The 24,380-nt window shown below is 46.7% G+C and overlaps 1 protein-coding gene across 2 annotated transcripts; it reads right to left on the bottom strand.

Moving 5' to 3' along the window:
• Window positions 1-1,137: 1,137 nt before the first annotated feature.
• Window positions 1,138-23,500, bottom strand: LOC111847636 (rho GTPase-activating protein SYDE2-like). Of its 2 annotated transcripts, none has more exons than XM_023819000.2 (7): window positions 21,006-23,500; window positions 18,050-18,613; window positions 8,544-9,595; window positions 7,626-7,752; window positions 4,161-4,342; window positions 3,549-3,780; window positions 1,138-2,402 (listed from the first exon to the last, which is right to left on the bottom strand). In XM_023819000.2, exons 1-7 carry the CDS (start codon window positions 22,930-22,932, stop codon window positions 1,849-1,851), a joined length of 4,638 nt encoding a protein of 1,545 aa, XP_023674768.2. In that variant the 5' UTR covers window positions 22,933-23,500; the 3' UTR covers window positions 1,138-1,848. The 2 variants fall into 2 exon arrangements, with proteins under 2 accessions (XP_023674768.2, XP_023674769.2); XM_023819001.2 differs by having other exon boundaries at window positions 22,821-23,495.
• Between the last annotated feature and the right edge of the window lie 880 nt (window positions 23,501-24,380).

Consider the following 24,380-nt stretch of genomic DNA (forward strand, 5'->3'; position numbering starts at 1 on the left):
AAAAATATGTATTCCTAAACTGTTATGCCACAGACAATATCTCCAGGACCAAGTGGCATAAAATTCTATTATGATTTAATAACCATCTGTATTTAAGATTAAAAGTTTATGTTAGCAAACATGTGAATGTGAGTCAAAGTAAATGAATTTCTGAAAATAGCTAACATTTTTTTTCACTCCCCACATACCTCAGTCACCCACACTGATGTAACCTTCTGCTGATTTGACAATTATAAACTTTAATTCGACGACACATTTCTCGGATGCAGCATCTCAACATTCATACTCACAAGGCCTACATGCAGAAGACAACATGCTATAATATACATCTTACAAAAATAAATTAATAAGTTACCATCCGCTTAATGCACATTTCCTGGAGGAAAACACTGTCACATAATGAGACTATCAAACACTGCAGGACACATAATTAACGAGCCGCCACAATCACATCCCCTTTTCACTCGACACAATTTCAACAGCATCAAATGGCTGAAAACCCTCTTTTTCCTGACAGGAAGCAGAGGGCAGGTGACCTTGTTTCTTCCGCTTGACATCCCCTCCAAGCCAAGCGTGCGCTTGTGCCCCTACGATAAGTGTACATCTCACCGCCGTTTGGCTGCCTTCTGTAGTGAAAACACTGTCCGGCTCCAAACAAAGGCTCCCCCCTAACACCCCTGGATCTACTCAGATGCAGGACCTAAGCTGCAACAGCAGCACACAGCTATGGTTAATTTCTCTTCTCTAACAAATACGTCAGGAAAATGATAAATGTATCCATACTCTTGTCCTTGGGATATACTTACACTGAAGCATAATTCAGAGTCCTTAAACAGAAACACTGCAGACTTCTGCAATGTACCAAATATATATACAAATAAAAATAAATGATATGTGTAGATCTCTGAGGTTGAAATAGTAGACTAAGGTTCATAAATTGCTTATAAACATAACTTGTCTTTACATTAATGTACAGGAAGTCTGATGATCAGTTCAATACTATTATTACAATATCTTTGAATGAGATAAAATATATGAATGCACATACCATATATATATATATATATATATATATATATATATATATATATATATATATATATATATATATATATATATATATATATATATATATATATATATAAAATATCTGAAATCAGATTAACATTCTTCAATTACCTACATGTTAAATATTGAACACTGGACATTTACTATTCTATAGCAAGCAAGGTCACTGCAGTGGGGGTCTGATCTGGTTTCTAAAAAACCTGTAGTAGTTTCACAGTAAGTGACCGATTCTCTATTTACCGCCATCGGAAACCACGCATGCCCAAGTGGTACCAACGACGTAGCTGTAGATTTCAAGTTCGGCATTTCAGACGAAAAACAGACATTTCTTCACGTATGACACGTACCATAATTCATGCTAACAGCTACAGAGAATCTGTCTAGGGTAAGTCACTCTATCATGCATTAAAACTTAAACACATAAGTAAACTGGTGCTCCAGACCCAGATCAGGTCCGAACTCCGAACCCGGTTGGCCCCAGTAGTGATTCAAGCATCGATCTCGCCCAGCGTAGAGTCAGCAACTTTGGCCATAATCCACGTCTCCTTCAGCTTCTTGAGAATGTACCTTGGTAAGTGGCAGGTTTCGTATCATGTCATCGGTTAACTGAGCACCGCCCTGCATAAATTAAGGTGCTTTTACAGCTTTTCGGGATTCTCCTAATAAGAAGAAAGCACCAACACAAAAGGGATCATTAACCGGGATAAAAGGAAAGAGCTACGGCCCGGCTGGATGTGGGTCAGGTCCCTCCGACACGTCATCAGGGAGGGGGGGTCTAAGTCAGTAACCCACGGCCAGCTTGTTCTTGTTGAGCTCCCTTTCCAAGCTGCCGATCAAGTTGTCGATGCTCTGCTGCAGCTCGTTGAGGTTCAGCGTGTTGTTCAAGACCGAGTTCATCTCGCGGATCTTCATGTAGCCTTGATACTCGTTATCTTTGGTTAGATCATTCGGGGTCGACAAAATGTTACTGTCCGGTTCATCGGGCAGGGAGGTCTTCTCCTCCACTTCCATGTCGTCCACCTCATCCTCCTCCGCAGCCTTGCCCTCCTCTGAGGTCCCCTCCTCCTCCCAGGGCACGTTGTCGTAGTCGGCGTCCTCCCCGTCACCCTCCTTGGACGGCTGGAGGTAGCGGTCCCGGCAGAGACTCCAGTCTCCGGCGTAGCGGTTGCTGGGGCTGTCAAGGCGGCCCGGTTTGGGACGCAGCACCCCGGCCACCTCCGCCTCGCTGAGGTTCAGGGCCTGCGGACGCTCCTTCCTCCGGCGGATGCACTGTGAGGTGGGTGACACCTCCTCCTTCTCCTCCTGCGGACTCGGGGTCTTGTTCGGGTCCACCACTGCAGAAGACAAGGACCCCCAAACCATCACTTCCCTGCTCTGAGGACAGTGCAAATATCACAGCAGACATTCCCGCCGAAACCAGCGGCCAATACCACGGAATATTTAACAGATTAAATATTAGGAGCAGCTGAGAAGTATTTAATTTAAAAAAAGAACAGTTTTTTTAAAAGAATAACTGTCTTTTTCAGCCAAAGTTTTCTGCCTATTAACTGGAGAGCGCAGTGAGTTAACTGCAGCTTTGAGGTCTAGTCGCGCAAACGCTCCTCCAGGGGGCGCCCTACATGACCAAAACGCCAACAGGGTACTGACAGGGAAGAGGCGGGAGGAGCAAGCCCAGGATTATAGCCTATGTACAGCCAAATATACGCGTTAAAAGGCGAAAATAAACATGGGTGATATAGGCAGATTTCAGTGTGGGCTTAACTATAGGAGTACGCCCTCAGAGTATCCACCTTCGCACCCTGAACCTCCCAATTCCCCTTTACTGGAATACACACTATAATGCTTTAAATGAAGTCCCTCCCTAGTCACTGAATATCATCTTTCAGGGAGCTACACAAGTCAGTGACCAATTCCTGGGCTGTTACTGGCGGCCGGCAGGACGGCTTAAACCGAGGCGGCTTTGCCCCCCGTGGGCCGCCGGTAACAGCCCCCGCCCGCGTGCCACTAAACCACGACGTCATCCTTAGAGTCACCTTGGGTCTTCTGCACAAAGAAAAAAATATATATAAACACACTAAGTGCATTAGGGAGAATCTGCAGTGAGGGGGCAAAAAGATCAAAAGAAATCTTTAATCTTTGAGCACTGGGCTTCAAGATAAACACTGCCCCCCCCCCCACCCCACCCCCCCAGGCCGTTATAGTGACTCAATCCGTCTAAAGTAGCAGCAAAACCACATTCTTTGCTGCACATGAAACAATCACATCGAGTTGAAAAAGAATCCATTCTTGACCTTTTTCTGTTTTAATTAACCAAAAGCTGGCAGACATATGAAAAACTAAGACACTCTAAAAGTTAGTATTTCCTGCATTCTTTAAAATTTGAATTAATTACACGTAATTAGAAGTCATTACGAAATTAGAAGTGCCAGCCCGCAATGACCCCCAACTTGGCGGCGGAAACTGCAGCAGCCAGACCTCACCTGGCCAGAGCTGCAGCAGGTAGTGAAGGACCTCGATGTGCTTCTTGAAGTGCAAGGCACTGGCCAGCTCCTCGCAGTCGGCAAACGTGCGGTTGGTGCGGCAGGCGGCCTCCTGCCTCTGGCCCAGCAGCACCGGTCCGAAGCAGACGGCCAGGTTCTGGCAGGTCATCCTATTCACGTCCTGGTGGGAGGCCACCAGCTTCAGGTGGTTCAACAGCATCTGGAGGGCGGCCTGCCACAACCCAGCAACAGGCATAACTAATCGATGGCCAATCCTTACGCTCGGTCGATACGAGACAAACGGATCTCTGAGAATGTGAAATAAGCCTCCCCGTTTTGTTTTGTTTTTTGTGTTCCCTCTTCAAGCTGCCAGCAAAATCCAGACAGACTCATATCATACTGCATACTGTCTGTCTGGCTTTCTAAGAGACAAAGGAAAAGTCCCCTCTATAGACTGGCATCCCCAGCTCCCCAGGGAGCCCGATCGAGTCGTCTGCAGTGAACCAGGTGAGTGTGTCCTGTGCTGGGAACCAGCCACAGAAGCTCAGCACTAGCCCTGGACACGGTCGCCGTAACAACACGCCACACGGAGCGCATGCCGAATCTCCTCACCTTCTCCACCGGCGGCAGGTGGGCGAGCAGCCCTGTGGCGTGCAGGGAGTCCGCCGGGTCGTTTTCGCAGCCCATGGCGCCCATCTTCAGAGGCCGCTTGGCCATGGCGTCAAGGACGGCCTCGTAGAGGCGGTCTGAGATGAGGGGCGTCGGTAGCTCCCGTAGGTAGTCTTTGAGGACGCCTGAGACGGAGACGAAACGTCACAGGTCACACGGCGGCTGCGATCGATCGGGGGAATCCCGGCTGCAGTACATCGGCTTCCTTAGGGATCCCGGTCAATGTGTTCCCACGCATCCTGCGTTACCACGGGCAGACTGCACGGCGTGCGGCTAACAAATGCAAACAGACACACCTGGCGTTGACCCCGGAAAGCCCCGCCCCCCCATTGTAGACACTCATTTTATCGAGGCCACTGGGACACGTGGAAGGTGACTCGGCGTGTCCGTCAAAGGATGCCAGACAACCTAGCAGTCAACAGCAGCCATGTGACTTCCCATCCCTGCCGAAATGTGGGCCACGCGAGGTTCCTCGCATTACCTCTCAGCAGCTACGTTGGATTTTTTTTTTTCTTTATTTTCTTCCCCCAATTAAATTTTATTTTGTTTTCTTCACTTAATGTTTGATGCATGACTGAAAAAAATTAGCAAACATCATCATCTCCGGTAAATACTTTTAGATTATTATACAGAAGGTCTAAAAGACAGACCAGGCCCAGACCTCCCAGCACAGGTGACCTCCTGACCAGCAGGGTTCCTGGGCACTGTGGTCTGCGAACAAGGGGACACAGGAGTTCATCCAGGTGGAGGCAAGCCCCAGTGCGTCTGAAGAGCGCTTCCAGGGGGAGAGGGATCATCCCCGCAGACAGCCATTCTCTACCTCGCTAATTAGGCCGAAAAGGGATTTTAGCCATTAGCCAGAGAAAGGCACACAAAAGCAGCCACTCAAGCAAGTCAGAGATCAGGTCAAAATTTACTTTCGGTTCATTTTCTACAAGTGTTATAATTAAGGAACCAGTGACTGCATTTTGTAACTTTGGCAGACTGCTCACTCAAATTAGCGCTTTTGAATTCCTGGGGGTGACAAATTAGCAGTGTAAAATGCAGCTCCCTGACCCCAGCTGCCTGCTAACCCCAAGCCATTTTTTATTTAACACCCCAACCCCCCCCCCGCAGCAGTAACCCACACTCCCCCTTCACAGGACTCTCACAATGCTCGCTGGCTCCGAAGGTCAAACTGAAACAGCACAGTAAAACTAACACGACTCAACATGCCGAACCTCCATTCCCTCAACCACACAAATCAAACCGAGCATGAGGCCTTGCCCTAACGGTGACCAGCATCCACAGCTCTGCCGTAATAAATAAAAACAAAATGAAAAACACTAAAGAACGGGGAAGCTTATTAGAGTTCAGCAGATAATCGCTAATTATTTTTTCCCCTTACAGACAGCTCTGTCACGATCACGTCACGATGTAATTGCGATTACATGCCGCATGTACAATCATCACCAGGGCTTTAGATGACGGGTGAAACATTTGTCAGGAGGCTGGATTTACTTATGCCTACAATTTGGTAAGCAGATTACTAGTGCGTCTAAAGTATTGAGACAGCCCTACTTACTGATATTTTTTCCATAAAATACATCGAAAAATGTGTGCAAAGAGTTTTCATTTTTAGTTACAGCTAATTCTATTTTCATCAGGTCAAACTGCGTTATCGGATAAAAAAAAAACAAACACACGAAAAAACATTTTTCCCTGCAGTTTTGTGATAAGCACACCACAGCAAAAAGACGAGATTCTGTTGGCAACATGATCAAAGATGGCTTCCTTTAATGTCGATGCTGACAAAGATTGTGGCACAAGCACGTCAAAGCAGGTCTTCAGTGCCACAGGCCACACTGCACGTCCACTGCACGTCCACTGCGCGCCCAGCTAAACCCTCGCAAAGTAAACATTCTTGAGGTTCGTGCTAAAAACTTCTGTGTAAATTCCTTTCCCAAATGGCAGCTGCAGTTTTTTAAAGAAATGAGAACGTACTAAAACATAGCTTGCTATTGTTGTGATTATGATGGTTATTGTAATTATTAAACTGCACATTGTTTACATTGGTTATACATTAATGACTACAGCCAGTGCACGGTTTATTTGGGCAACATTTCCTGCTCGTGTTTCAGCTGTGGGGAAAAAAAGGTGAAAATAACGCTTGATTGTGTCGAGTAGTTTTTGCACTATTAGTTGTAAACATCAATAGCTGCAAACACACAATAGAAGGGGCTGCGTTAGACTGCTAAGCTTTCTGCCCGGTGTCACTGCCCTGTGACAGAGAAATGGACATTTTACAAAAACAAGTGAACAAAATATTGGAAATCTTAGGCTGCAGAGAACTTAACTTCCCTAAGGGCATTTTCACAACATTACCTCTGTATTGTTTGAAAATGAAAATGCAAAATAGGCTGCATAAACGCATGGTAATGCTTCACATTAATTGTACCTTCAAAATGCATTCATAGAACATTCATAAGCAGCATGCAAGTACACCGTAACATCCTACCATACATTAACAGCTGTAATATACATTAATAACAAACATTCTATTTGTATAATGTATATTAAAGTTTCTTATGAATGTTCTACGAATGCATAATAAATGCTTTATTGTTGCATTTTTTTGCAACAATAATCGATAATTTAAATTCAGATATTGGCCCAACCCTAATTTTTTATCCTTAATCATTGTATTGGAAATTATTAATCTTTATTAGAGACTTCCGTGGAGTGTAATTCCAGTGTGATCTTATTTCCGTATAAAAGGCATTGTATACTAAATACACACACACGCACACGCACACACACACACACACGCACACACACACAAATACCCCTCGCTTCCCAGGAAGGGTTCCAATCCACCGTGACGATAAGTGGTTATTAATAATGGATAGATGGATGGATGGATACTGTCCAGATTTCATTTGCTGTTAACGATATGCCTGTAGATGGATGTTCGTCTCGACCCCCCTCCCAACCCCCCCTTCAGACAACAGCAAGTGTTGGACACAAGGCTTCCTGGTTTGGGAGGTCCGATGATGTCACACATTATCTTGTACAGATATAACGACATCACCTTGATCCTGGCATAGAATTACTGATATGTTACATCATTTTCAATCACAAATGCGAGAGCTGAGGTCTAACTGTAAATTCCAAATCTATACAGAAGTGATACAGCCCTCATATTCAGTATTATTTATCTGACACCAGGAGGTGGATAATTCAGGTCCGGAAAGTAAAAATCCAGACCATGATTTTGTTTCAACCAACAAGTTTAGTATAAAGAATGACAAGTCACAGAGTACTCAACTGGTTGGTTGAAACAAAGTCTTGGTCTGGATTTTTACTTTCTGGAACTGAACTACCCACCGCTGTTGCATGTGGTATAGAGTGCACAGTCGGGTACTTTACCAGTGATGACATTGATGTCTGGGTATCGATCTTCAGAGAGATCCACGCCCTGGCTGTCCCGCTCGAAAGCCTCCCGTAGCTCCTTTTTGACCGCCGCAGAACCACAAAGGCGGTACAGGCCCACCATCTGCCAACCGGGTCACCATGAGTCATTTTGGTCAGTTGATGAAGCCAAGACTATATACGACATTGCCGTTTCTCTCCGGCTTATAAACACCAAGATTAGCAACCCAATTTTGATTATAGCAATGATCTGAAACCTGGAATCACACTCGGATCTTTGGAACGAACTCACATGCTTTTATAAACATCTTTTATTTTTCTGGTTCTGATGGAAAATCCGCTGTATCCTCCCCACAAAGCTCTCACTTGCACTACAGTAGAATCCGGGGCCTGGTACTCAAACCGGACGGCCGTTACCCAATGAGCCCATCTGGCACGCATTATAAACAGCAGGCAATGCCAAGGCCAAGGAGAAGACCCGGCAATTCCTGCTTCCCCCCCCCCCCCCCCATCATCCTCTTCAGAGGAAGTGAAACACGACGCTTCTGGCTTCTTGGCGGCCCCTTTCAGCAAGAAGGGCGACCTAATTTAGCACGATAGCCTGCACAAACCCAGCAGGACACAAAGAAGGGACGTTCCAATAATAGCTTCCTTAATTCCAAATGACGATACGCTTTGGTAGCCCAAAGCTATTAACTCAACACTCCGCTGATGGTGTTGACAAGAGCCTCATTTAATATAATTGTATCCCGGCACTGCTATAAGATGGACTAAAGTCATATCGTAAAATCAAGTCTATTGCATTCCATGCACTTCTTTTTACTTTACACATCACATCCTAAGACCTAATTTATTCTACTATTAGTGAAATTAACGCATTAGACCTCACATCATGCGAAGGGAAGATGCATTTACCTGGCATCCCCTCTTCTCGATCTCTGTGATGCATTTCTTGACGACCAGGGGCACCGTAAAACCACTGGCCTCCCGTTCCACCACTAGGCTGGCATCCACCCGGAAGACCCGCAGCTCCTGCCCTCCGTCGGGGGCGTCCAGCGAGTTGGGCCAGCGCTCTATCAGGCCAAGCTTGACATAGATCACTCCCCGTGGCTCAAGCTGGACAGCCAGCTGGTGTGACCTGGTGACCCTGAAGAGCGTGGGTAATGCCACAGTGCCGTGGCAACAGACGCGGTGCCGGCGCGGGCTGGACTCCCAACTGAATACCACCAACTTCAGCTGCTGGGCGTTCTCTAGCTCGATGTTGAAGGCATGGTCCATGTCCAGGAAGGCCGTCTTGCAGGTCAGCATGGCCGTGCGGGCCTTGTTGACGGAGTCCACCTGGATGGCGCAGTAGACGCTGCGCGAGTCGACGCGGGGAGGCTTCAGATCCTCTGCCCCAAAGAAGTGGAGGCTCATGATGCCTGAAATGTACTGGCTGCACTTGGGCTGAGCTGAGAAGCTGTAGTGCCGGAAGGAGTTGACGTCCATCTCCGGGCCGTGGAGTTTGGAGCCGTTGCTTGCCGGGCAGTCTTTGTCCCTTTGTTTCCCTGACTTAGTGACCAGCTCTGGAGAGTCTCCGTCGCTGAGGTAGCCGCCCTTGCTGGCCGCCTTGGAGCCGCTCCGGGTCTTCTGGCTGTCGTTGTTCCGAGTGAAAACGCTGCTGTCAAGGTGATAACGGGAGATGACGTTTCTGGCAGTCTGACCACCGCCAGGAGAGAGGTGGGAACGGTTGGGGCCGCCCTCCAGTCTGCGGGTGACCTTTGGGGACGAGTACAGCGGATCAGTTTGGCTGCTGGAGACCCCTTTCACGTTCAGCTTCCTGCTGAGCTCCGGAAGCTTCATCTTCATGGACAGTTTCCTCATTGTGCGTGGAGACTTGATCCTGTCCGGAAAGGACCAGTTGATGGAGCTCCCCTTCTTCCAGGGGTTGGGGCTGGAAGGAGGCGAGACACCGGCCTCGATGCCATCTGCAGGGAACAAAGGCAGACAAAGGAGTGGAGGTCAGAAAAACCAGGAGGCCATTCATGCTTTGGAACGCCTGCTTCCCAGCACCAATTAAAGGCCCACGGGTCATTAGTGGCCCGTAAAAAGCCAGAAAAGAAGAGAGACACAAACGAGACTTGGAGGTGCCTGGTCCTGTTAGACTAAATGCTGAGAGAATAAGAGCATCATCGAAAACTTAAAAACAGATCATCCTATTCACCCTAAATATATACATGTTATAGATAATCCCAGCAAATATATGGCCTTTTAATGAAGAGATTTCCACATGCTTGTTAACAGACAGGGCAAAGAATACGCATGGGCCAAAAGTCTCGGACAACTCAAGTAGCTGTACTTGTTATCTTCTAGGCAACATCAGCTTTGTCCATAGGCTGGTGGAAAAGCACTTGAGCAACAGTTCAACTCCATAAAAGTCGATAAATCAGTGGAACGAGTTACTCTGTAAAATTTCCAGTGCTTAAGAAATCCATCAACTCTTATCAAACTAAGTGAGCTTCGATAATTAAACAGTAATTAAAAAGTAATTAGACACCCACTGCTCTCCCTGTTACTTCCTGTGAAAAACAGACACTCATCTTCTAACTCCATATCCTGGTCAGGGTGATGGGTACCTATAGCCTGTCCCAGAATGCACAGGGCACAGGGCTGCGATGCAGCCAGGACAGTATGCCTGTCCATCACAGGGCACTGGGCTGCGATGCAGCCAGGACAGTATGCCTGTCCATCACAGGGCACAGGGCTGCGATGCAGCCAGGACAGTATGCCTGTCCATCACAGGGCACAGGGCTGCGATGCAGCCAGGACAGTATGCCTGTCCATCACAGGGCACAGGGCTGCGATGCAGCCAGGACAGTATGCCTGTCCATCACAGTAAGAATTTCTCATTTGAGAGAGTACAGTACTGTATAACGTCCTTTATTATTATTGTATTTAATGTTGGTAATGTCTTATTGGCGTAGTTTATCAATTAATCTTTACCATATGTTTCTATGCAAAAATCACATTATATATGGGGTCCGCAGACAGTTCACTATTATCCGCGGTTTTGCCTACCCCCCAATAGGTCTCACGCATCACTGGTGGATACGGGGGGGGGGGGGGGGCTGGTGGATATTGCATTTCATTTAAATTATTCATTTCAACCCTAACCCCCAAAGGATTCATCTGCAAGTTAAAGGTGTTAAACTCAACGAGTCCAAAGCGACAGGTCAAGCGACGCTTCCCACTCAAACCCTGCATCTCTTTCCCTAGTCTTTCTGGACCTCCGCTCACTCTATACTTCAGGCTTGTTTTCCAAGCACCAAGTGCTGGTGTGTGTACATCTACAAAACACGAGTGATCCACAAGGGCAGCTCTATTTACAGAAGACCAGCTGTGCTCTACTAGGGAGGGGGGGGGGAGCGAGAAGGTTAAATGAAAAGGAACAATGTTCTCCCTTGTGTTACATCAGAGCTACACTTTGAGTGGGGAGTAGAGGGGCGGGGGGGGGGGGGGGGGGAGGCATGCAAACAGTGATAAACCACATTGCGTTTGAACACCTGTGCTCCTCACAAGCAGTTGCACACGGAAGGAGAACAGGAGACGCCAGAGGAGACGGCCTGTGGGCTCCAGCCAATCCCCTCTGTACCTGATGGATGTGAACCACGCCTACACCCTACTCAACCAACTCTTTGCTTAGGGGGCCGTCACATCAAGCAGGTGAATCTCTGCTCTTTGGAGGGGCCCCACCTCATTCGTACCAGTAACAGGAGACGAAGAGACCACCCCCCCCTCACCTGAGGTCTTGTTACATAATTCGAAACCAGATACTAATGGACCAAGCACCATACGGCCAAAGATGAGAAGGGCTGTTTTGTAACTAGAGAAGGCCAGCTCACCCATGGCATCACGCCCACGGCGTCTCTGAGGAAACATCACACGCTCTCCAGTCATGGAGTTAAATGTCAAGGGGCCTCACCGCTTAGCATCTATCTGTTCATCTGGTGGAAGTTATTGGCAGTAAAGCATTAGTTAATGAGCTGGCTGGCGAGGCAAATGTGTTTAGCACAGGAGGTAACAACATACCTAAAACCGCTAATTTCTTTCAGCTTCTTGGCCACGACATAGTTGTAAGTTTACCGCTCTAAAGACTTTACTGCTGACTGCTGTGAAAGTTTAAGGCCATTATTGCTTTTAACAAGAGTGTTAATCGCAGCAATATAGCTGATCTGAGCATTTACAAGACGCTAAAGCAGAACCTCATTCAGGGGACCCTAAGAGGAACATACTAAGGAACCTGGAGGAAGGCACCCGAAGCCAGTACTTTTTAAAAGACCCCATAATTTTCTGAAAAACAACCAGCAAGATCAGGCGAGGAAACGGCGAGATCAAGGCGAGCGCCTAGCGGAAACTCAGACGGGTGCCCTGTGGTACATTCAGCCCTGGGTCACTAAGCAGTGACTGACACAGGAGCAAGAGCTGAGCTGTCTCCACGAGAAGCAAGGGAGCCAGAAGACCCCGAAACAGCAGAACCCCAAGAGCAGCAGGCAACGACACTGACAGGTTTTTATGGGAACAGCTAATATTTATAATCAATCTAAATCTACATCACATATTAGATCCTAATCCAAATACAATATTTATTTCCATTATTGCAAATGCAGACAGCATGTCACACTGAAAATTATATTGTGTTGCCCAACGAGAATATTCATTATTTGCTTCCAAACCAGCATCCAGCAGGGAGCAGAGTGTTTTATTAGTACTGATTTAGATAGATAGTGTATCCTAGAAACCAAGGACCCCTCTCCAGGAGTGGCCAGCCAATTGCCTGAAACATTTATTCTGTTAAGTTACTTGCGTTACCATCTTTTGGTATCTTGGCTAAAGCAGAATTCTTGGTTCTATCAATCTTAGCATGTTAAATCTCTGACCATTCTTTACCGTTTGACCGATCAGTACCAAAAACAAACAAAAAAAAATGCATTAGTTTTAATGTTATCAAAGTCCAATGCAAGTAGAACGGCAACATGAAAACGGAACAACCATCTGGTCTCAGATAAGGTTAAAGACAGGCTGGCGTGTTAGGGGTCATACTAATACTGACAGAAACACACTGGACTTCCATGGCGTGACCTATGTCACAGCACCCTGGACAGGATCAATTCATTGACCCGGTCAGTTTTCAGGTAGGATACCATTCTGCACTATCTGCGCCCCACAGCTTAACAAATCCACCACAGCACCATGATTAGATGCCATTTTTGTAACCGATGACAGAGTGTTTTTTATTATCACAAGGACAGCTTCGCAGTAACCGGTTCCTAGGCAATCGGGATTAATGTGCCGCGTTGACAGCATGCTGATTTCACACCCTGGGTTACGGTGCTGTATACTCACCAGGGACCTACTCAGGGAGTATCCCGGCCCCTCACAGCCAGGTTGGCATCACACCCTCTTACTCAGTCCCCTTACTCCAGGGCCATGAAAACCTCCTGCCTTCTTATTTTCTAACTTTCTTATTTCATAAAAGCCGCCGTCACGCCCTTGCGTGCAGGTGGGACTTAAGCAGGCGCTCCTCTGTGTTCTACATTTTGACACAGTGTAACAATGCATTTTAAAAACAGTTGTAAAATACTTCCACTGGCCGCTTCCTGCCATACCTGGTAGGCCCCCATTTTGTTTCCAGACCTGGTTCAAGGGTAGATAAGTTCACACCTCACTGTTGACTGACCTGTTACTTTTGCACTTGTAGCCGTTACAGAGTCTTGCCATTTTCCTCTAACCTCACTGACCGAAGAGCTGCTCTCAGCAACAGCACTGCACCAACTGGATTGATTTTTAGACTTATTTTCAAAAATCACACCATTCACTGCAGACTCTACTATAGTAATTAAAAAACAAAGGCGTGGCTTGATTCAGAGAAGCCGCATTTAAAGTCGTTAGATCATGCATCTTAGCCATTCTAAAGCTGAGCCAAGCTGAGCCAAACTGAACCTCTTTATGCCGTCTACATAATATATGTAATCAGCGGTAGGCATATGATTCGCTGTTCATAGGAGCATGCCGTTTAGTTACAAGCAGATATACCCATACCTATTAAACAAAGCAAGAAATAAAATACATGGTAGACACAATCGCATAACTCAGAAACCTTCCTGCCACCAACAGTTAAAATCACAATAAACCCAAAAGTCAGAAATCATGCATTTTGTTTCCTTTTTTGGTTATGAGAGAAAAAAAAGTCTGTTCATTAAGGCCAATCAATGAAGCAATCTTAGACACTCCTGCAGTGTGTTTGCATGCCAGCAACACTAAGATCGAGTGTCAGGTCACATCACAGGCTGCGAGACAGCAAGCCCAAGAAGCATCAGTCAAGTAAGCTTATGACAGCAAAACTAATTACCTTACAATGGTATGGCCTGCACCAAACCTTTCTCCTTTGATGTTCCGTGAAGGAGACACTGGCTAAAATGGGAATGGTGAGCTTAAGGCAAGCACAAAGGTAACTACCTTAGAGGAACCGAAGTTCTCCTTTCAAATGACGTGCATAATAAGAGGAGTGTTGAAGAATCTCAGTCTATTTGTGCAAAAACCTTGATCTTAAACATACAGCTGAACAAAAGTCATCAAAATATCTCCAACAGAAACCTCAGGTACTGCTTCAAATCTAAAGCACCAACGATGACAATGAAGCTTGAGGACAGTAATTATCTTGAGCCGTGCCTTGTCTGCAAAGTTATCCCATGTCCATCAAGCCTACAGTCTCAGGGGAATAAGTTCCCCTTGATCAGAACAATTCACTTCTGAAGCTGGATTCCAACCTTTGAAGGTCGTGTTCCAGTCAAAAGAGAGACAACATGCTAATGACAGGGGACATAAAAAAATAACATGGCTTGCATGTTTTACATGTCTAGCTGTGAAGGATGATCCTTTAATCCCCGACATGATAAATTCAGATCCCTCTAGGGAATGCCAATACATGCATTTACTGACTACTCAAATCAACTCTGTTTGTCAAGTACATTACCACATGTTAAAAGTCTGTCTTGGTGCACAAAACTGTACACTTGACTGAATGAATCACATATCAGTCTAACAGATCAGATAAGTGCAACAGCATAAACATCATGAATTTCAAGATTAGTGGAAATTAGCATCAAAATATAGACAACCTGCCTACAAGTAGCAGTTCATGAGGGACAGTAATGATAGATTGGTTGGATTAGGGGAGTACAGATAGGCTGTCGTTCTAGGATTGTTTGTTGACCAACAAGACACTGGAAAAGTCAGTGTTTAGTCGTAGTGATTCCAGAAGTGATTTGTTGGAACAGGTGGCGTGACACATGGGAGGGGTCTGTGATGACCTTGTCTGTTTACTTCCTTATTCTGGGAAGGTCACTGGAAGGACGATGGCAGGTATTGCCCTTCCCTGTAGATCTCTCAACCTGTGGTTTGCCCTTGGCTCTGCCTTGCGACTGCCTTCTTCTAAGGCACCAACCAAGGACGTGACAATGTTTTCAATGGCAACTCTATGCAAACAGGTCAGCTTACTCAATCTGATTGTGGAAATACTGCCACGGGTCACTGGCCTCTCCTTCTCTATGTCGGCCACTGCATTCTCACACCACTGGAGTGTGATGAAGATGGTGGTCACCAGGAGGACAATATGACCGCAACTGCTTTATCGTGGATCCTTAAGGGGGAAGGGTAGAGGGGTCGTTTCCACAAAATGAGTTATTACTTCGTTTTTTATAGTATTGTGCACTCTGTTAGAACACGAAACACAGGAGGCAGGAGAGGATCCAGTGTTAATATTGGGCAGAATCTAAGGATGAAATGTTTTCAATATAATTAATTGCTGTACAATGAATCACTGAGGCAGATCGTTCAGGAAAAAGGACAGTAGCAGAACATTCAAAGCAGGCAGAAACAATGCAGTAGATCTGGACAGAAGATACCTAAAAACACTAAGGCCAGCTGTTTGTCGGAGGCCTTCAATGTCATGGGGAGACCAGTTCAGACAAGTTGCTGTACTGCAGTTTTGTTTCTTGAAGAGCTTAAAGATGTTTCATTCTTTAAGACGGCTGGTACGTGCCAGAGGAGGGGAGATGGAAGATGATAGAGAGGCACGGGGGCATGATGGGGGGCAGATGGATGGGGGAAGTAAGAGGACTGACAGCTTAGCAGACAGTCCTATTTCAGCATAACACAAGGTACTGAGCTTCTTATAGGGCTCAGCATTTTTATGGAGGAAGAGAGGAGTCCTCTGCCACTGGGGAGGATCTGAAGGCCCTTCCAGCCGGGGAACCAGCCTCTAATGGCAGGTCAGGCTGCTAGTTTAGCATTGTATTGTCTTTTGGTTACCTTCGATGTGGTACTGAGCAAGTTTCGAGCCTGGGACTCTCTCCTTAACCGACTAATATCTCGTTTCCACCAAAGAGCTGGTGCCGGGCTGGTTCTCGCTTGGTGCCTTTTGAAACCTGCCTGCATTTCCGCCGGCTCCAAAAAAAAGAACAGAACGGAAATGTTACATAGGCAGAAGTGAGTAAAAATAAAGGTTCCTATAAATTCAATTTTTTGGGTTTTTTTTTTTTTTTTTTTTTAAATCGGTTTTGGATTTTAAGTTTTTATAAGCTGCCGAGCTGAAAAAGATGAGCCTTTAAGTCTCATAGTTTTCCAGAGTATAACTCATTCAGTTCTGTCTCTATTGCAGATCGATATCTTGTTTTTCACAGAATAAAGAAAAAATGAACGTTACTCAGTTAAGTTGGAAAGTTGAATTACTGCTGGCACCAGTGAAATTAGACAAAACTATAATCGGCTATGGATTGAATTCTCCAGGTATGGGGAAGATTTTGTGATACTTCATGACCATTCTAGGAAGAATACTGGTCTCCAGGCATTATCCATCATCCAAGTCATGTCTTAATCTACCGATTCAATTCTGCCCTTGCAGTTCCAGCAAAGCACCAAGTGGCCCATCTACAACTCACTAGCTTTCTATTATTCCAGGTTTTATATCTGGGTAATAACCGAGTACTGGTCAGGGTACTCAAATGTCATGGTATACATCACTTATCCCTTTTTAGTCATAGTTAATCAGACGTATGTTTTTAAGGAGAACTATAGGCTGCTGTTGTTAAAACCAGCCCAAGTAACAGACAGGGAGTTTAGCTGGTTGTTGGCCAACCGTGAGAATCATTCAGGCAGCACATCTCTCACGGTGTCTGTGTTGGTCAGAGAGAGAGATAGAGAATACACATTCCAGAGATGCACATCCCAGAAAAAAAATGACAGAAGAATTTGTCTGAACTGAAGACAATGCAGCCGTTAACCACCGACGTCAAGCAGCTGACTCAGAAAAAGCTGCATCACGTCTGGAAACTGACATTGATGACCCAGCAACAATCGGCCTCCCAGCTGTAATCATTTAGGTTTAACCTCTTGCCTGCCACGACAAGCACTTGGGCAGCATGCCGCTGCCTGAGCACCCTAAGCGAGAAAAATGCACTGGCTGGCAATGCCAGATGCATGCCAATCTCGAGCAAAGATTTTTCATTCTGTCGCGGCGGACGAGACTAACAGGCCAGCTGTGCAGACTAACAGGCCAGCTGTGCAGACAGGTGGACTAAGACGACATCTCTGTGGAAGCTCCAGCTGGTAAGAGCGGCCACCCGCCATGGTTCACGTCACGCGGATCACAAACACGACGCGTTTCATGCGTATTCCTTCAGCGACTGCAGACACACCGGCAGATCTCGCATTGTGAACAGCCGGAGTGCAGGCGCCCTAATAAACACGGTCATGAGCAAATAATACAGAAGAGGAAAAAATGACAAAGGGACCATGTGACACTGGGCTGTCACCAAGTCTCACGCCTGCCCCAAACAAACGACCTCTGCCTTTCAGCCCTGGCATTCCAGTACGACCAGTATTTCCCAACCCGGTTCTCAGGGGTCCCACAGACGGTCCACGTTTTTGCTCCCATCCCAGACAGTAAAGGTTCTTGCAAAAACGTGGACTGTTTGGAGGTCCCCGAGAACCGGACTGGAAAACACTACATCTACCCCCAAACTGCAACATCCTCCCCCAAATCATACACCCCACCTAAGGCTGGATATTTGCTGGGTATTTGTACTACAATGGCTTTTAAATCTGATGGAACACCTCCGTAACTACGGAAGTTTTTCTGTTCAGGGCAAAACTGCTCCTCTGAGCTTGTCGGAGACCTAAGTAATTATATACAATAAATCCCTGCAGTGACTAGCCTTGCTAATTCTTATGAATTTCCTTATTAAATGCTATTATGTGTCACATGAATTTTCATAGCAGATTATATTGTCTCGATAAAAGATAAGCCCCCGTGTCTCAGATACATCTCCCCAGACTCGAGTGAGGGTGACGAGGGATTTAATCGCTGTACTTTTTTTATTTACCTGGAGCTGTGACTTTGGGAGGAAGGCTGTCCTCTGCAGATCTGCGAGTGAGGATGCGTCTGCGCAGCTCAGCAGGCTCCACGAGGAGTGAGCCGTCAACGAGCCTCTTCTCGCAGCTGCAGCCCTCCTGAGAGTGACGGACGCTGTCCACATCAGCAGGGCCACCGACCAGCGTGGGATCCTCATCTTCTGGAATCGGGTTGTACCATATCTCGCCGCCTTCCTCTTCCAGGTGGCCGCCGCCGTCCCCGGCCCGATCAGCGGCGTTTCCCCGCTGGGGGTCGGAGTTGGCACTGGCTGGCTGAAGGTGGGGGGCTTTGTGGAGGGGGGTCGGTGCCGGCTGACTGGCTTCAGGCTCAGAGCCGACGTGGGCAACGTCGGGTTCCACGGAAACGCTGCCCTCCTCTGATACGGGGTTCTTGGACGTACTATGGTGGAACCAGTGACGTTTCTTGGAGACCGTGATGGCGGTCAACAGCCGCAGCTTCTCGTTCGTTTCATTATGTCTGCTCACTATCGCCTCCTGGGTGTCTGTGACGGAACTGCGAACATTTTTAATATAAGCTGAAAAAGAAGAGACGTGCACAGGAGTTTATAAGCATCAGATGTTGAAGGGTCTTATTATTGTCAAAATAATGCATTTCAGGTACCTTCACACTCATTACATCTTCATTAGTCACACACTCTTTTCACCAGGGCTTGCAACTGCCTCACACGTCACCTGTGTTTCTCTGCTACGAGTGAGTGGCCCGTTCTTACCAGCTTTCGCGCTGATACTCATCTCAAAAACACCGGTTGTACTTTTTCCTGACCTCTTTCACAGATTCGGCAAAACACGGAGTCGGCCGGGTCACAGTACGCCAGGTGCATGCGTGCAGGATCCGTTCCGGGAAACCTAACCTAATTATCCGTGTTGTGGATCCATATTATTGATGGGAAGGGCGAGAGAGCGCGCGCGATCGTTAAAATGTAGCGTGAGGAGAGAAGCCAAGCTCTCAAAGAGCCAAACGCACAAAGCCACACCGAGCAGGAAGTCGAGTGCACGGCCTGTCATTTGTTTGGAAACGGACTCTACACACATTCGTGCTGTAGATTTATAATGATCTCAGTCGTTTCATAGCAACCAAGAAAATATACGACTGACGTTAAAACTTAAAGGGGGGGAGGCACTCAGAAAGCTGTCGGAGAATAAATTGACCTGCACTGAAAGGGGGGGGGGGGCATGTATGTCCATTTAAATGCATCTGTGAGCCCTCAGGGTGACAGATGGCCGGGATGAAACAGGAGGTCGTGTAAAAGTTTCGCCGTGGCACCAGCTCAGACAAAAAGAGCGGCTGTGGTGTCATGGAATTGTCTGATCCACAGATGCTTCCACTCCCAACTGCCTGAACCCCCCCCCACCCCGGACAATAACCCTCACGCAGAAACAGCAGGAACACTAGCAAAGCAGTGAAACTGCTGAACATGGTCTAAACTATAAATTGTGCTCTTTACGGTGTGGCTGTGGCGGACCGACAAACACAGAGCTTAAGAACGCCGCATCCTCGGTCAGAAAGTCATACCAATCTCCTTTAAGGAAGCCATGATTTCCCTGCAAACTCACATTTACAGTTTCAGCACCTGTAGCAGCTTTCCGTCTTTACAGAAAACAGGCAGCTGGAAATCAAGACTCCACAGGCGCCGTAATAGAGCGGAGCCCAAATCGTGCAAACGCTGCTGATGAGGCTCACAGGACCAGTTGAATAGAGGAGGGAGGGAGAGAGAACAGCAACCCAACTCAGCGGGACTGACCCCCGCAGGGCTGTGGCCCCACCCCGCCCCTCAGGCAAAGGCAGATTCAATTAAGGCCATTTGGTCTCCACGGTGACCCGCAGGTACAACAGCGCAACCTCAAAGGCCTAGCATGCCAGCTGCTACCAGAGCCGGAGGCTCCGCCCACCGCGGCAGGCCTGCCGTCTGCTGTCAGGACCACACACTTCTGCACCTTTGATGCTGGACGTTTATTTCTTTCCCCGTTCAATTAGCATCTCAGAAAAAGAAAACCTATTAGCAAAAGGGGAGAAGGTGGCCCCAGTGTCCCTGAGAGCAACAGGACGCACGATTAATATTAAAAGTTTAATGACTTTGAGTACCGTACTCACACACAGTCATCAGGATGCTAAACATTCAGCTAAAGATAATTAAACTGCATTAAAAATTCATGGTTTCTGTATGTGACAACACAGACTTTAAAAAGATACTGTACTATACTGAACATTTTCAAACTACCTTATCTGTATTTCAATAATTAAAACCCTACTCTCCATCTAAACAAACCATCATGCCTTTAAATGACGATATACACACATAAACAATTATTTAAACAAATAACTAGGTCCCTAGTTAGCAACCCAATGAGCAATCATTCATATAACTGAGACACACAGGGCAACAGCAGCAGCGAATGTTCACAAAGCTGGGGGAACTAATCAGGTCAGAAGATGCTCCTTCCACACACACACACACACACACACACACACACACTTTCTGAGTTTCACGACCTACTAGAAATGTTTATACCATTACTACAGTATTGACTACTTTCCTCCTCTCTAGAGCTTAAACATTTGACTGGACTCAAAAAACTCCTTATTGCATATATTAAACACTTGTGTCCTGTGTCACAGCAGTAAGAAACACCCCCCACTCCCAAGAGAAATAACTGGTAAGGTAACCCTTAAAATAGTTAAACACCAGCACTGAAACTTGGAAACCCATTAGTAGTTTGTGAGATTAGCTTATGTTAGTTAGAAGAGAGTGAACCCCAACCACCAGTCCAGAGAAAGAAAGCACAGGAAGGTCATCCCTCCACCCGTGTCCACATCCAGAAGAGCGACGGGCTGGACCTTTGAAGAGAAGAACACTAGGGAGCCCGGGTGAGAGCGCACCCATCGAACACGCTTGGCAACTTGCCTACCTGGCTGTTTGGTTCCCTGGCCGCGAGCCACGGTTCTGCGTTTCTGAGATCCGGTCACCCGGGGCGCCGCTTTTGCCCTGTTCAAGAAACGGGGGCAAGAACGCTGTGGGGGAGAGTCACCGCAGGCCTCGTGGAGAACAGAACCAGTGATGCGGTGCTTCATCTCAGAGGAGAGCATGCGTCCCTTCTGCATCCATTCCTGAATCTTGTTGACAGTGACCCCGTTGGGTTTCAAGACATCTTGGGTGGTCAATAAGCCGTGCTCTGTGCCCTGGCTTTTTGCACTGTTCACTGGTCCACTGGTTTCATTCAATGGGCAATTATCCCCCATCTCCAAGAGAAGACTGTCACCACCTTCGCCATCACATGGAACCTGATTCGCGAGGCTGACAAGGCCACTAGACATCCCCCAGTCATTCTCTCTCATGAGGGCTAAAGGGACTTTGCGTTCAAGGCGGCAATATTGATTTTGGTGGTACTCGATCACTCCATCACTTACGGACCTCCTCAAAGGTGGAGGATTCTCAGTGGGCAAGACTTCAAAGCTCTTGCTGGCTAAGGACCTTCTGAGACACAAGTTGTCGTTTTCACCATCGTGAAAGCGTACAGAATGGGACTCAGGGGGAACAGCCTCTCCAGAGGAGAATGCATCACAATCTACCACTTTAGAAGATACTTCTGAGCAGAGACTCTCCTGGGAATTACAGCTAGTAAGATTTACATGGCATCCAAGTCCATTGACAGCAACTTCATTATCCAAATTAATGCCTTGCATCGCACTTATAAGCAGAACACAAGCTTCCTTAAACTGGGTCCTTACAATGTAGCTTTCATACACCTTAAACCCGTCTGTTTCATCTTGTTTCCGATTCATCTCGACTTGGTCTGAATTTGGCCCGGAAGCTGCGCATAATAGTGGATTATAAAACGGGAGATTGTCGTTGTCGTAGTAATCCCCATCATCACTGCCGACCAAATTTTGCCACTGCATTTCTGCCTCGGTGCCCACATTTTTATCGCTTACAACCAAATCGGTTGGAAAGAGACTTGTATTCTGAAAACTTCTCACTCTGTAGTCTCCCGAGGGATTATTACTGACTTGGTGGTTCTCAGCTACCGTACCGACAGCAAGAAACTGATATATTTGTGCCCCATTTATAGCAATATCAGTGTAGGGCATTCGAGGGAGATTACAAAGTAAATCGGCATCTTTTTCAGCATTTGAAGCCACTGGATTCCCCTGATGCTCCCCGCACTGATGCACACCTACCCCGATCTCTTTACCTTGTACACCGTTTCCACTCATTTCAACATAGTGATAGGTCGTTTGGACCGGAGTTAACTCCCTACACAATCCTACCCCGTCTAAATCTAGTATTGGTCCTGGAGGTCCGCTCGGATAAAGTGGATGGCTGTTTTCCCGCATCATCTCGGACGACTCAGTGCATGCATCTTTGGAGAGGTCTAACTCCAGCTCATTAAAATAGTTAATCCGGTTTCCGTGGCTCGCCCGAGTCTGCATTTCGTTCTGATCAGAGACCCCCAGGCGTCTCTTATGAACTCGACCCGTATGATTTAAGTCCACACCCCACCAAGCATAATCGCCCGATCCTACGTTTAAATGCACGCAAGTATCGTCCCGGGGCGACACATTTTTAACCACGGCGTTTTCGCAATTCGATCTCACTGCCCCGCTTTCAAACGCTATGTTAAGGCAGCCCTCTTTATCTCTCATGATGTCTGGCAAATCATTTAATTCAGTGATAATTTTGTCCGGTGTTTGCTCATCCACACCGCACAAAACTCCGTCTTTACCTTCTCGGTTATCCACAAAAGTTGCGACGCCGAAGCCCCCGACTGCGGCCGCTTTCCTGGATTTCTTCCCCCGAAGTTTTGCCAGTATTGTCCTCCGCAGAGGATCGGCCATTCCTATCGCTCCTTTATACCTCCAGCTTCAGCGTTTATTTGGCGAGTTGCGGGCGACTTGTGCTTCCCTTTCTCCGCTTGAAAAACGTCCAGGACTCCGAGGGCTGCGCCATTCCGCTTGTCACTGCTTGGTCGCGGTGTTCGCTCTGGCGACCTGCGCAGCCCTCGAGCGCGTCTCTGCCTGCGGAGACAATGAGCGCGTCTACGGGCATTTAAACTGCGCAGCGTCTGCGCCGCGTCTGCGCAGGAGCCGTCCGGCGTGAAAGTGAAACTGCGGCAGCGTGAACTCAGCAAGAAACGGCGTGTCTCGGTATTGAAGATAATCAGTCAAAGGCGCTCAAGATGCTCCCCCTTGTCAAGTTGAAAGCGCCTGGCAGGACTCCATCTCTTCTCTTTGCCTAACCATTTTGTATAACCGCAAAAGTGTTTTTCCTCTGTTATTTATAGTTCTTGGGTTTTGAGTTTTGTGGGATGAAAATAAAAACGGAAAACTCACAAAAACAATACTTGGCAGAAAATCTTACTTCTAAGAATAAAAAACAAACGCAATTCTGGATCACTCTAAATCTTACTTCGCAGAAGCTAGACAATATAGTCCTCAAATAATATACTTAAGGCGTGGTCAACGCGTTTTCAATCCTTAGTGTAAATAAGTGTGAGGTTTCAGGCCATTTCTGATAACTGGGTACCGTGCTTTATTTTTAGAAGTCATGATGTTTAGTTGGCCAGATACAAACTTTACTGAAATGTTCTTGACTAAACAGCCAAATCTTTGCAGTCATCTCAATTTGTATGGATATGTTTATCTCATTCTATTATAAGGTCAACTTGACTACATCAACAACAGTAACTGTGTTTTGAATTATTTAATGGTTGTTCAGACCTCTGTGCTTTGTTTGATCCTCACGTGGTTCTAAAAACAAACAGAGTTTTATTACATTTTTAAAATCGGTTTATTTTCTCGTTTTTTTGGCCAGGTCCTTTTGAAAGTATGGATTGACAAACTCAAAACAAATCAAATACCGTGACCCACACATCTGTGGCGTTTCAGTGGTCCCCTGTTTAATTACCCCCGGCTTGGGTGTCAGCGGTGATTCCAGTTCTTTCGCTGGCATGGCTGAGGGGAGCATATCTCGTCCATGTGACAATGCTCCACCCATCCAGCATTTCTGCAGCTCTGTGGCATAAAAGGCAGCCCCCACTACCCACCAGTTGCTTCACCCATTGTGATGTTAAATCAGAACATCTGTTTGCTTGGCCTGTGTTCAAACAGCCCCGGTCACTTGATGGGCAGTGAGGACAAATGTGCTGTGTTCAGCTTCTTCATTCCCCTCCATGTGGGATCCACTCCAATAGCCTCAAATGAACAGATTATTTTTCATTTCATTCCTAATCTTTTCTCACAGGATTTTATCACATAAAGCACATTACACATACCACACAATTTTA

The sequence above is a fragment of the Paramormyrops kingsleyae genome, chromosome 21 (genome assembly GCF_048594095.1).
Source record: "Paramormyrops kingsleyae isolate MSU_618 chromosome 21, PKINGS_0.4, whole genome shotgun sequence".
Taxonomy (NCBI): Eukaryota; Metazoa; Chordata; class Actinopteri; order Osteoglossiformes; family Mormyridae; genus Paramormyrops; species Paramormyrops kingsleyae.

Coding starts and splice junctions, on each gene's coding strand:
- LOC111847636 (XM_023819000.2), bottom strand. CDS start 22,932: ATGGCCGATCCTCTGCGGAGGACAATACTGGCAAAACTTCGGGGGAAG. Junction 3,781..4,160: donor ACCTGCCGCCGGTGGAGAAG/GTGAGGAGATTC, acceptor GGGTTGTGGCAG/GCCGCCCTCCAGATGCTGTT. Junction 2,403..3,548: donor CCTGCTGCAGCTCTGGCCAG/GTGAGGTCTGGC, acceptor TGTCTTCTGCAG/TGGTGGACCCGAACAAGACC.